Here is a 14574-nt window from a genome sequence, read left to right on the forward strand (position 1 = left end):
ATAACACCAGATCTGGGGAGTTGGGGTGAAGGAATAGTTGGGGAGACAGCACACTTACCTGCTATCACCAGCATTTGCCACATAAAGCTTCCCCAACAAATACACCACCACAAGGGCTGTGCAGCCACCAGAAATATTATACACGGTCCTCTCTCGTTCTATTTGCAAATCCTATGGGAAAAGAGAACAAGATTTATAAAGACGGCATTGCAATTAATGTTTTAGAAAATGAAGATTCCCCTAAAAAAAGTAGAGTCTTTCTTAAACTGCATGTTCCACTGACTTACTTCCGGTGTGGCGGCTACGGCCACATGGTCAGGGAGAAGAACAGAAAGTCGAGCAGTACCTACTACTTAGGATACAAAGATGTTCAGGAAAAATCAGGACAGGAGATTATAAAACATCAGGCAGCAAACAACAAATGGCAACTCTGAGGGATGCAAGGGAATTTGCTACAGAAAAAGCACAATAAAGGCAAAGATAAATGTAGCTTAACAACAGGTATCTAGTGGTATAATTGGAGAGTGCTTTACATAGACAGCAAGTAACTAATGAGACCTATCTATGACATGAATAACTACCTGCTCTCCAAAAGGGACGCTAGGATTGCGGAGCACATACCTTTACAAACAGCAGCAAGACACACTCATAGCACAAGGCTATCCTTCAGAAACACAGAGAACAGGTGGATGCTAAACATGTTAAGGGTGGGGGGAGAGGTCAGTAGAACAGTATTTACTGAAAAAGACTAAGCATTCACAGCCCTTCCCCGATGAACGACAGTATTTAACCCTCACCTCACTGCTTTTATGAGGTCCTGAAAATACTTAATTTTTATGCATGTGCACAGGCCTAAATTTAAGGAGGAAGGTACCTACTCAAATACTTCGTCCTGTGTTTAGCTTCCAACTGATTCTGAGTGTAAGAAACATGATACATAAAAAAGTCCTCCTGCTTAATAGAAGTGAAGAACACACGTTACATCTGTCATCAACAATCACTCAAGCCCAGGAATGAAAAGAATACATAAATACATACATACACACATATATAGTCCCAGGAAAGCTGGGAGAACATAAAGGACACAAGTAAATTAGCTACTTTCCAAGTACTCCATACATTTGAAACAAAAATTGAAGCATATGCCAATGAATTCATTCTGCTGCCTCTTAGTTTAGTTTGGGGTAATAAGATGTTACAAATTACCCTCCTCTCCTGTGTCCAGAATCAAATCCAATTTCAAACTGGTCCTTCCTTGTAATACTAGATTCAAACAGGGAGCATCATTTAACATTGCTATTGCAAGTACTGGCAGATCTTTTCCAGCTAAACCCTGCCTACTTGTATGTGGTTTTTATTATTAATATATTTGTTTGCCTCTGTGTGTACGCATACACACAGAGAGCTATACTTCAGCCATTTTCATATTGGCACTGAGCAGCAAACAGCTCAAATTCTCCATGCCTTGGGGTATGAGATTTAGAGCTTTATTTTAGAGCTAAATTTATCTGAGCAAAAGTACCACAACAAATGCAAACCATGACAGCTGCAATTTGATTGAAAATCTGCAGAGTTGGAGGGGGCCAGGGACTGCACCTTGTTTCCTATAAATTTCAGGGGAGGGAGGTGGGACCTGGGGCGGCAGCAGGGACACTCAGCAGCGCTCAGCCGCTGTCCCAAGCGGGCTGAGCAGGGAGAGGTGCCTGTCGCAAATAATGCCACTCCTCGCAGGCCGGTGTACGTAGGGACCGATCCCGTTTGTGCCATGAATACAGTACTGAGGCAGGCTGCGTGGCGGGGACAGCAAGAACTGTGCAGGGCTGCCCGACAAGGCCATCCTCTGCTGCAGACGGGAACTGCACTCTGCGGCCGGAGGGACTGGGGGTTTTACTGCTGGCTCTTAACCCATACTCTCATTGACTTGTGGGTTTCCTTTTTCTTTCCTTTTTTTGGGAGGGCTGGCGGGGCGGTGGGGGGGATGTGGGGTGACGGGACACCAGGAGGAAAACACCTCCAAGCTAAAAATCAAATCTCGCAGAACCTTTGGTCACAGACATGGGCCTGTTAGAAACGCCACTTTATCTAATCATACCATAGAGAAGCTGATTTTCCTCCCCATGGTTTCTATATATTTTTAAATTAAGCTGAAAAGAACAGTTCAAAGGAAGCAGACATTTCTAGCCATCAAAATAATTTAAACTTACAAATACTACAGTGGATTTTCCAGACACTGCCAGGAATTTTAAAACACCTTCATCTCCGCAGTTCAGAGTATCCTCTGAGACCTTCAAACAATGTACCATTCCTCACCTGGTTTCAGCTCCACCATACGTACACTTGGCAAGTGCTGGAATGCCTAAATTAAAATTTATTTCTTTCAATAAGCAGAATTCAGAAGCATCTATTAAAGGAGAGAAGACGGATAATCCTTAGGGCCTCATTTTCAGAGTTTCCTTGACTTAAACTACATCTGTGTACTGGATTTTTTTCAAATCATTGCTGTTCATGGGCTCTTCCATGTAGTTGTTGTTCAGAACTTGAATTTACTACCATGACTTGCCAGAGTATATTCAGTGCCATGTTTAATTCGGTATTACATACTTTGACATTTCCTTCTTTGGGGGGAGGGAAGGAGGGAAAGGGTTTCCTACAGCTCAACAACATTTGAGGGGAAAAAATAAACAAAAATAAAATAAAGCCCACCACTGCCACTAACCCATTATGATGTAGAGACACTGGCTTTTAATGAAATACTTTATAACAGTGCTGCTGGGAAAGTAGTGCAGCACAAACAGGGGCAAAACCCCAAAATGCCTCTGAAGCCTTTATGGGTGTAAAGGGGCTCATTTTAGACAAAGTCTGAGTGTATACAAAGCTTTCCCCATTTTCCACCTGGAGAAAGATTTCAGAGAGCAAGTTTTTTTGTTGCTTTTTTTTTTCTTTCTTTCTTTTTCCTCCTCTTTTTTGTAGCACGCAGCTCATCCCCACATAGCAATCTGCGTACAGGGGAAGAGCTCAGCAACGCTGGGTGGAATCAAACGATGCACCTTTCATCAGCAGCGCATGTCACTCACTCAGACCCTGACAAAAAAAAAACAAAAAAAAAGGATTTCTAGATCCTCTGTTGAAAAGGCTATCATTTCATGCCAAGGAAGTAGCTAATCTGGTCTGTGCTCTGCGCCCCTTTTCAGGACGCATGTTGCAGCGGCAGGTAGGAGCAGGGTGCCCACAAGGGTTGCCGCGCGCCTAGTCACCCTGGTTCCCCTTTCCCGGGTGACGGAGCGCTGGCAGGATGGAGCAAAGCCTGCAGAGGACACCACGATGTGCCACAGGGTACGTTTCCAGAACGGGTGACAGAGGGCAGGGGCCGCTTTCTCCACCGATTACAGAAGCAGCCCGGGGACACTGCATCAGCCCTGGGACAGACCACCCCCGCCGCGCTGACCGCTTAGGTCTCCGCAGCGCCTGCCTCGCTAAGGCTCAGACCTGGGCTTCCCGGAGCAAAAGCGGGGTTAATCACGCCAGCTAACAACCTCTTCCGAAAAAGGAGGCGGATTACGCCACGAAGCCACTACCATCCTCCCGGTCGGCGGCTCCCGGCCCCCCGACGGCGGCTTGCTCGTGCCACCTCGTGGAGACGCTGCGGAGGGGCTCGGGCGCCGAGCCGAGGCGCGGAGCGCGGCGCGGGCCGGCGGCTCTCGGGGTGCTGCGGGGCGGGCGCGCCTGCCTCGACCCAGGCGTGCCGGGCACAGGCAGCGCGCCAGGACCGCCGCCGGCAGCCCCAGGGAGGCGGGCTCGTGCGCGCAGCCGGTGCGGGCGCTGCAGGGGCAGGGGAGAGAGCCTGGAAGCAGCAAGCGGGGCAGCACAAAAGGTGAATGCCAGCTATACCCCATGCTAAGTTTTAGAGGTTTAGGGCCTGGAAAACAGAGCTGGGTACATTCAAATTACAGTATCATCATTACAACCAGGCAGCATACTGCAACAACGAAAATAACTATTTTTCATCCATATCTGGCCTCAGGGTAGGGGCCTTTCCTCCAGGATCTCCATCTTGCTATGACAGGAAGCAGCTTTACTTCCTACACACAGAGTATCAGGTATATGCTTTAAAAAAGTTTCAGAAGGCATAAATACAAAATTAACTCCTTAATCTGCTTTACCTTTGTCAAAAAGGCATCAAAATGCCTGTAACACAGTTTCAACCCTCCTCACTTCTACTGGCTATTTAATCAGAGAAAGCTTTTCAAAAGGAAAAGCGTACAACAGATGTTGCTCTCTCAAGATTGTTCAAATTAAAATGGCACCAATCTTACAAAAGCTGTCTAGATTTCATCTGAGTCAAAAAAATCTCAGTAAAGAAGAAAATAGTGATACAACGTACATAAACTTATACCTTCCGATAAATCACACAAACTAGTTCTGTGCCATTTTTTCCCCTCCGTAATTAAACAGGGTTCAGTGTGGAACAGGTGCTCTCCCCCCTTAATCTTTCTTTAAAATACATACTACATCACACACATGTATACAAGGTTAAATTCAAGGAAGAGATTATAGTTTGATGCTTCTATCCAGTACAGAACAGCACTTGGAAACATCCCTCCTGGCTCCCTAGAACTGAATGTATAAACACGCATCTTAACACTCAAGAGATGAAAATTAGAGGATTTGACCTATGATATCTTCAGAACTTGAGCTTATTTATTTCCTTTTAACTGGAATAATTGTGATCACCGACAATTACTGACACTGAGCATTTTTTTTTGTTTTAAACAGGACAATACATTATCTGAGAAAACACAGAAACTTGGTAATTTCAGTTCCAACGCAATCACAGAACACCATCTAGAAGCACTTTAAAAAGGGGACAGCTTAATTGTTAAATTTCTAAGTTAGGCAATGAATTGGTCTGTGTCAGCTTTCCACAGTGTTTTACTGCATGTAGCTGTCAAACAAGCACTGTCCAAAGGAAACCACACCCAATAAAGGAAAAAGAATTTTAAAAAGCCTTTTGAAAGGGATGAATTGCATTTTATTTGAGACTCGAGGCAAAACCAGGGAGTGCTTAACTAGAATTCAAAAGGCAGTTGGGGAAAAAAGTAATGGTATGCTAAATGCTCCCAGAAAAAGGGGGCAAAGCCATCATTAGATAAACCTGTCAGGTTGGACTGTTTAAAAAAAAAAAAACAAAACAAACCAAAAACCACAAAAAACAATAGTATCTGTATCTACTCAGCATTTTCATTAGGTTCAAAGGGCTCCCTGGCAGCAATGGGTGTTTCAGGGAACAACACCAAGAAGTCTGCCCACGTGTCCAGGGAACATAAGCTTTCACCAAGTGCCAGGTAAAGTGACAACACTCTGCTGGCACAAAACGCTCCTACGTTATGCACATCTCAGCTGCATTGACCTAACTCAACAACATGCATGACGTTCCAGTACAAAATAGGGCTGAATAAACAATGTGCTGTGGAAGAGGCCCAAAATCTTCACCCAAGGACTACTAGGAGTATAAGCTAGCACGAAGTTAGACAGAGGTAGGAGAAAGCAAGGATAGATGAGACTCTGGAGTGTTGATCTTCTGAACTGCTCTCTTACACAGACAAAAGAAAATACTCTTTTGCCTAAACCAATTACAAGCACAAGACTCCCCCAAGAGCTTGAAGTAGATATCGTTATCTATTGCTTTTCTTAATCTGACCATTTTTATAAGACTTACCCTTTAATGTAAAACTTAATGCTGAAATTATATTGCATTGTGGTAGACACAGAGCTATTCATATAGCAAAGACAGACAATGAACTTCAGCCTTCTGATAAAGAGCAAAAGTGGGAATTAAGGTATCTGGATCTGTAGCATATGAACAAAGACACAGGGAGGAAAATTAAATATTCTCTGGACTTCAGTTTACAAAAAGGGAGGACAGACTACTATGACCTATACACGGAATACCCAGACATCATATCTGTAGTGAGTTATTCAGGGTTTCTGCATTTGTCATCACCTATCCATAAAAGCCCTCCCAAGCAGTCGGGTGCCTGGACATGAGCTGAAATGGTCATCTGTGTGAACACCTACCGAACAGAGGCATGAACTCAAAATAAAGCAAAGCAATTACAGCCCTGCTCACTCAGACACGTTCAGGAAGGCAGCAATGGGTAATGCACACACTGCTCTTGTAAGAAAGATAGAGCACTTGAAACAGCCTTTTTTTAGCTCTCTTACCTTCACTTTCCAGTCCTATGAAACTCCATTTCTCATCTCTCCTGCACTTGGAGCCAGTTTCAACAGGAGAGAGAGAGAGAGAGAGAGAGAGAGAGAGAGAGAGAGATGTCATGCATTCAGAGCCTGGCACTCTTCTGGCCTGAAAATCGCCCCAACTGAAGCATGAAATCAGTGTCCCTCTCTTAAGCATGCTCTGAACCCACTAGGGTGCAGTGGATTGGCAGTGTCATCTTTTCCCCTCTTTCTCAACAAAGAAGGGAGCAAGCTAGTCCTCTCTTTCTGAAAAGGGCATGCTAAACTGACAGGAGATTTTCATGCATGCTCCTCTTTTTTTTTTAGCTAGTAGAAACTGAGCGCAGTAGCTGCAGTGCATAAATCTGCTCATATGCCCCACGCTGAATGATGCCTAAGCCACAGCTGTGGATCCTGCTCCTGGACCTACCCACCTAAAAGTTAGATGAGGCTGTCCAAACCCAGTTGGTGGGTCTGTTTGCCTGCACTTCCTTGGGGAGAAAGGACAATCCAGCAAGGTAATTGCTATTCAGAATTCAAAATGAAGCACCACTTTGTTGTAACAACTGTGGTCTCTAATTACATGCACGTACTAAACAAAATTCACATATATCAAGAAAAACCATGATCGAATACTTCTTTTCAGACAAATAAAACCTCTGGGAAACACTCATTAGTTCAAAAACCTTCTGCTCAAATAAGAGGCTTTTCTAGAAACCACAAAAAAAATTTTAAAAAAAGAAGAAAAAGAACAAGATTGTGGCTCAGAGACTGGTGCCACCAGAGGAATTTTGGATTCTTTGACCATGGGGTGGTCTCCACGGCACCGGGCCTGCTGAGTGCAGACGGTGTTCAGCTGTCCCCAAGGGGGAAAAGGATCCTTGCCCGTAAGTTGGCAAACCTCATCAAGAGGGCTTTAAACTAGACTTGAAGGGGGAAGGGGATGAAGCCAGGCTACCTAGAGATGAGCCTAGGGGTGACGTGCCATTGTCGGGGGCAAGACCGATAGCCCAGCTCAAGTGCGTCTATTCCAATGCACGCAGCATGGGCGGCAAACAGAGGAGCTGGAAGCCATCGTGCAGCGGGGCAGCTATGACGTGGTCGCCATCACAGAAACATGGTGGGACGACTCGCATGGCTGGAGTGCTGCGATGGAGGGCTATAAGCTCTTCAGGAGGGATAGGCAAGGAAGGAGAGGCGGTGGGGTGGCTCTGTACGTCAAGGAGTGCTTTGATTGTATAGAGCTCGATGATTGTCATGACGGGGTTGAATGCTTATGGGCAAGGATGAGGGGGAAGGCCAACAAGCCGGATATCCTGCTGGGGGTCTGTTATAGACCACCCGACCAGGGCGTAGAAGCCGATGAAGCGTTCTACAAGCGACTGGCAGAAGTCTCACAGTCGCAAGCCCTTGTTCTTGTGGGGAACTTCAACTTACCGGATGTCTGCTGGAAGTACAACACAGCTAAGAGGAAACAGTCCCGGAGGTTCCTCGAGTGTGTCGAAGATAACTTCCTCACGCAGCTGGTAAGCGAGCCTACCAGGGGAGGTGCCCTGCTTGACCTGCTGTTTACGAACAGAGAGGGTCTGGTGGGAGAAGTGAAGGTCGGAGGCCGTCTGGGGCTTAGCGACCATGAAATGATAGAGTTTGCAATTTTTAGCCAAGTAAGAAGGGGGGTCAGCAAAACTGCTACCATGGACTTCCGGAGGGCAGACTTTGCCCTGTTCAGGACACTGGTCGGGAGGGTCCCTTGGGAGACGGTCCTGAAGGGCAAAGGGGTCCAGGAAGGCTGGACCCTCTTCAAGAAGGAAATCTTGAAGGCGCAGGAGCAGGCAGTCCCCATGTGCCGTAAGAAGAGCCGGCGGGGAAGACGACCGGCCTGGCTGAACAAGGAGCTTATGCTGAGGCTCGGGGAAAAAAAGAGAACTTACCACCTCTGGAAAAAGGGGCAGGCAAGTGAAGAAGAATACAAGGACCTCGTTAGGTCATGCAGAGAGGGAATTAGGAAGGCAAAAGCCCAGCTAGAGCTCAACCTGGCCACGGTCGTGAGGGACAACAAAAAAAGCTTCTATAAATACACTAACAACAAAAAGAGAACCAAGGAGGATCTCCATCCTCTACTGGATGCAGCGGGGAACATTGTCACGAAGGATGAGGAAAAGGCTGAGGTACTTAACGCCTTCTTTGCCTCAGTCTTCAACAGCCACACCAGGTATCCTCAGGGTATCCATCTCCCTGAGCTGGATGACAGGGATGGAGAGCAAAATAGGCTCCCCATGATCCAGGAGGAAGCAGTTAACGACCTGCTATGCCACCTGGACACTCATAAGTCTATGGGGCCTGATGGCATCCACCCAAGGGTGCTGAGGGAGCTGGCAGAGGAGCTTGCCAAGCCACTCTCCATCATTTATCAACAGTCCTGGTCAACGGGGGAGGTCCCGGACGACTGGAGGCTTGCCAACGTGACACCCATCTACAAGAAGGGTCGGAAGGAGGATCCGGGGAACTACAGGCCTGTCAGCCTGACCTCGGTGCCGGGGAAGGTTATGGAGAGGCTCATCTTGAGGGCGCTCACGGGACACGTGCAGGATAACCAAGGGATCAGGCCCAGCCAGCACGGGTTCATGAAAGGCAGGTCCTGCTTGACCAACCTGATCTCCCTCTATGACCAGGTGACCCGCCTAGTGGATGAGGGAAAGGCTGTGGATGTTGTCTACCTGGACTTCAGCAAAGCCTTTGACACTGTTCCCCACAGCATTCTCCTGGAGAAGCTGGTGGCCCGTGGTTTAGACAGGTACACTCTTTGCTGGGTAAAAAACTGGCTGGATGGCCAGGCCCAAAGGGTTGTGGTGAATGGGGTGAAATCCAGTTGGTGGCCGGTCACAAGCGGAGTCCCCCAGGGCTCAGTTTTGGGACCGGTCTTGTTTAATGTCTTTATTGATGATCTGGATGAGGGGATAGAGTGCACCCTCAGCAAGTTTGCAGATGACACCAAGTTGGGAGGGAGTGTTGATCTGCTTGAGGGTAGGAAGGCTCTGCAGAGGGATCTGGACAGGCTGGATCGATGGGCTGAGGCCAACCGGATGAAGTTCAATAAGGCCAAGTGCCGGGTTCTACACTTTGGCCACAACAACCCCAGGCAACGCTACAGGCTTGGGGACGAGTGGCTGGAAAGCTGCCCCACAGAAAAGGACCTGGGGGTGTTGATCGACACCTGGCTGAATATGAGCCAGCAGTGTGCCCAGGTGGCCAAGAAGGCCACCGGCATCCTGGCCTGTATCAGAAATAGTGTGGCCAGCAGGACCAGGGAGGTGATCGTGCCCCTGTACTCGGCTCTGGTGAGGCCGCACCTCGAATCCTGTGTTCAGTTTTGGGCCCCTCACTACAAGAAGGACATTGAGGTGCTGGAGTGTGTCCAGAGAAGGGCAACAAAGCTGGTGAGGGGTCTGGAGCACAAGTCTTATGAGGAGCGGCTGAGGGAGCTGGGGTTGTTTAGCCTGGAGAAGAGGAGGCTGAGGGGAGACCTCATCGCTCTCTACAACTACCTGAAAGGAGGTTGCAGAGAGGTGGGTGTTGGTCTCTTCTCCCAAGTGACTAGTGACAGGACTAGAGGAAATGGCCTCAAGTTGCGCCAGGGGAGGTTCAGGCTGGATATTAGGAAAAAGTTCTTTACTGAAAGAGTAGTGAAACATTGGAATAGGCTGCCCAGGGAGGTGGTAGAGTCACCCTCCCTGGAGGTATTCAAGGAGCGTGTGGATGTGGCATTGTGGGATGTAGCTTGATGGGCATGGTGCTGTGTGGTGTTGGGTGGGTTGGTTTTTGGTGTGGGGGTGGTTTTTTTTGTGTGTGTGTTTTTTTTTGTTTTTTTTTTTTGTTTGTTTAGGTTGGACTTGATGATCTTACAGGTCTTTTCCAACCTTAGTGATTCTGTGATGATCAAATCTCCCAAGACCTGATCTGCACTGGCAGGCAAAGCCTCTGCTCTGCCTGACAAGAATTATTTTTAATAACATGGAGAAGTGAAGGGGGAAGGTGCAGAGCAGCTACATCAATTACAAAAGAGAAAAACCAGCCTTTCATACGGAAACTCATGGATATTCTGTTTCCATAACGTGATTTCCTCCTGATTGTTCATGCTGTGCACAAGTCGAGTGGATGGTAGGAACATACTTCATGCCCCACTCACCCACACCCAACCTGCCTCAGTCAAGAGCGGTACACACAATCTCTACAGTCACTACTGTGCTTTATGAGCCACTCCAACACTAACATGAACTGGATCAAGGATGCTGGCCCTCATCCATGTCCCTTATGTGACCTTTTATGACCCATTTATGTAGTTGTGGGCAACACGAACAAGGTGTGTTGGTGGTGCAAGGAATGCTGAGAGCCTTTGCTGCTGCTCCGGTAGGGTAACGAGGCTTTGTAAAATGCATGCCCATATATACAGCCTTATGACAACAGCCAATGCTGAAATCTGCTACTGTGAGGCAATACTAATTTTTATCTTAAAAAAAGCGGGGGGATGCAGAGAAAAAAAAGAAAAAGAGCACCAAGCTTCTAAGAGTCAAGTAATCCACAAAAGTGGCCGTGGTGCTGCCTGGGACTTAAGGTGCAGTTCCTGCCTCACAGGAATGTACCAGGTAAGCTGTTGAGGCTCTTAAATAATTCTGTCCACACTCAGATGGTGTTTAAGTAGGGGAAGAAAGAAAAAGTAAAAAAAATCCTTAAATGTTCATCTTCTTCAAGCCATGCGACTCATTAGTGTATCCAACAAGGACTTCAGAGCCCTGAGATATACATACCATTTCCTTGAATGCACTTTCTATGGCCCCAATAACCAGGCACTCATGTGGGATCTTCTTCTCGGTGAAGAAGCGTGTTGGAGGGGTGCTGGGTGAGCCCGGGGCCCCCACACCACCACGCAGGGAGGCCGCCCGTGTCAGCGTCCTGCTGTTGGTGGCTGGGTTGTCGGGCTCCTCTCCCAGGCAGGTGGGTGGGAGGACGGCCATGTTCCTCAGGATGTCCACGATCTCCTGCAGCTGCTCCAGGATATGGTGCTGCAGCAGTTTGGAAGCGACCACAGCTGCCCCCGACCCAGCGTGTCCATCAAACAGGGACCAGTAGTACAGGTTGATCCCATCTGTGTCCTGGAGAAGCAGGAGGGGAAGAAAGGGGAGGAAAAGAGATGGTCATCATTACACAGCCACAAGGGAGGTGATGGAGCAGCTGGTGGCACAGGGGCAGCAGGTAAAACACAGGCAACTTTCCCAGAGGTAACCTTTCTGAAATGGAGAAATACCCACGACGTTAGTACAGCTCTGGCAGTAAGGAGAGATGCTTATTTTTGCCACATACCCCAACCATTTTTTTCTCCCTTAACCCCCTAAAAAAAAAAAAGCTGAACTTGCAATCTTTCTTACCTTAGAGCCAAAACAGGATGCACTGACAAAGCACAGCTACCACTGTGAGACTAAGTTAATTTCCTAATGTAATGACTGTGTAGATCAGAAGAAAACCATTCAAAAAAAATCACATCATTGATAAATGATGGACCTACCACTATGGAGACCAAAATTCTATGCAAGACAGCACCTGATACTTCTGTGACAGACCTTTTTTTTCCACTAGGCATGAGATGAAGGACCTCAGTTTGACATCTAGCAACAAGACTGATCCCTGCTTCCATGACTCGTAGATAAGGTCCATCTGTGCTAGCAGATGGGACAGCTCAGGCTTTCCCTGCTTGTGCCAGCCCCAGAACCAGCGCAGAGGTCCTCGAGGATGGCAGACACAAGTGGTATCAGCTGCACTTCACCCGCGCTAGCTTACACATTCACTGCCTAGTTCTTCCCAGTCCTCTGAAAAGTTTCCTGTACAGTAGTGGAGTTACATACCCTCTGATCAGAAAAGCTATGCAAGTGTTTTGGTATAGCTCTCGGCATAAGAGTATGCTTTTAGATCTTGTATCTTAGCTCAACTCCTAGCATGCCGGTCAGCACAACTGCTCTCATTCAGGCAGAGTATCCATAAGAAGTAAATTTTTGTAAACCTCATTATTAAAATTACGCATTAATGTTATATATTTGTTCAGCAGTTATTGATCAGTGATGTGATTTTCGAATATTTCTCCCTTTCTGCTCCACACAGTCTTCTCTGACAGGTTTAAGTCAGCTCCACTATTGCTCTGATTTGACCAGAAACCATGTTTTTGTGGTGAGGTGCCCTATCACTCAGATAGGCATAACAGCACCTGTCTTTGCATGATAGCATATTTGGCAGCAGCATGTAGAAAGAGTCTTTCTAGTCTCTCCCCTCCGTTTCTTCTTAATCCTGCACCTTCTCCCAGCTCTGCTGAAACAACTGTTCGTGGAGCTGCCTTGCAAGTCAGATGTGGGCGGACTAATACAGATTTAGAAATAAATAATTTTGCAAGGGACAGGAAGCAGGCAATACTGTTGCAAAACACTATACTGAGAAAGCATAACCTAGATCTCACTGCAGTCAAAAACTTAAAAATTATATCTGCACGTCACGATGACTGTGGTCTAATTTAGGATGACAGACATGATTTGTTTCATTCACCCGAACACTGCTCCCTTACACAACAAGATCAGTGTGTAGTCTAGGCATCACCTGCATCACATCACTTCATGCCCAAAGCACTGCTTATTTCAGACTTATGGACAGGGCTGTGAACTGCAGCTCCTTTTACTTTCTGCTGTTCCAGCTGCTCCACAAAGGTGCCAACCACTGGCTGTAGGACAGAGCAGATAGGTCGGAGTAAGAACACTATGAATTGTCATTTGCATATCCAAAAGACATCATTCATTATTGCCCCAAGCTACAAAATCCAAAACCTAATGCAAAACGTCTCTTTTTGCAACATGTATATAGACCATAACTACAAGTCCATGCTGCTTATTGCTGAACGAGCATTACTACTTGCAACTTACTGTGTTGAAATACACATTTAAAAGCTTTGATTATAAAAATTACGTAAAAGTCTATCTTTTTTTTTAGCTTATAGCATTGCTGCTGTTGTAAAGTTCAAATGTATTCTTAACCAGTGCATTAACAATATAGTCATCTATACAGCAGAGAGTTCCTCCAAGAGGAGGAATTCAGCAGTCTATTGTGCACTCTTAGTTTCATTACTGAAATGCTGAGAAAAGGGAGTATCGTCCTACAGTACTGGATTACTTACCACAGTAAGGATCATACAGAATACATCCTATAATGGTGGAAAAACCAACACATGTACACATTTCCGAATGTGGCTCCTTAACCAGTCCCACCCACTTACACAGTCTGGTAAATTCACCAAAAACCTGTTGTGAAATTTCACCCCTGAAGGCATGACTGGAAGTTATGCTAGCTTGCTCTGGGCTCAGAATCCCTTCAAGTTCACACAACAGTTGCCTGTAAAATTCTGCTTAAGCCATTTTTCACGGGTAACACAATTACTGACTAAAAAAACCGTTTGTAAAAATAGATTGCTATTCATGCAAAATGTGAAGTATTTTGCCAACAGAAACAGGTATCCCAAAGTGAAAGTATTTCAGCTGAAAACTGAAACTATTTATTCAAAATGGCAACACTGTGCCTCTTGGGATTTGTAGATCAAACTACTTCTGCTCCCATTCTTCTCTTAGGGTTTGGCTTCCTGGCCAAAATCCACCTCATGATGCACCACAGATAATGCTTCCACAGCTTATGTCCTCGTGTCATTTGAAAGGTGCTACTTCTTTGGAGATGTGCTGCCTTTGGGGGAAAAAGCGTAAAGGCATTATACCTCTGATTGAAGTGGAAATATTTTACCTTTTATACCTAGAGAAAGAAGGTATTTTGTTATCGCCTTCCCCTTGCCCCCAAACTATAAAAGAAACTTACAATTAAGAACAAGTTTAAACACCCCCTACCACCATTAACTTTCATAAGTGTTCCTAAGCAAGCCCCCACCAAAGTCTGTAATACAGCTTTTAGGAGAACAGTTATTAACACAGTTCATTCTCATTATTATGAGCACAACACTGGGTATGTCCTACACTGGACAAGCCTCATGTGAAATTGTTAGTCAAATAAGGTGCCATCAGAGACCAGGAAGCTTTAAAACAGACCAGAACAATAGCCCATGACAAAAAGTGAAACTACAATGTTACCACTTCTTTCCTCTAAGCCAATGGGCAGCACAAATTAGGACAGAGAAGCTTACATGGGCCTGAGCTGTATTGTCAGGCTGTCACTGACATGAACATGGCATGGCCACATCAGCTACGGTGATTCTTCCGGGGTTCCCTGATCTTGTCCTTTTTGGACTAGTAATTCTTAAACAAGAGG

General features: G+C 46.2%; 1 protein-coding gene across 1 annotated transcript in view; it reads right to left on the reverse strand.

The window, feature by feature from the left end:
* PPM1H (protein phosphatase, Mg2+/Mn2+ dependent 1H) overlaps positions 1–14574 on the reverse strand; it is a 141897-nt gene that overhangs the window by 52130 nt on the left and 75193 nt on the right. Inside the window, exons 3-4 of the mRNA XM_059816677.1 lie at positions 11040–11384; positions 59–171 (exon numbers count right to left, since the gene is read on the reverse strand). Coding sequence (XP_059672660.1) covers positions 59–171; positions 11040–11384 — 458 coding nt within the window. The remainder of the gene's footprint in view (positions 1–58; positions 172–11039; positions 11385–14574) is intronic.

The sequence above is a fragment of the Gavia stellata genome, chromosome 4 (genome assembly GCF_030936135.1).
Source record: "Gavia stellata isolate bGavSte3 chromosome 4, bGavSte3.hap2, whole genome shotgun sequence".
NCBI classification, from domain to species: Eukaryota; Metazoa; Chordata; class Aves; order Gaviiformes; family Gaviidae; genus Gavia; species Gavia stellata.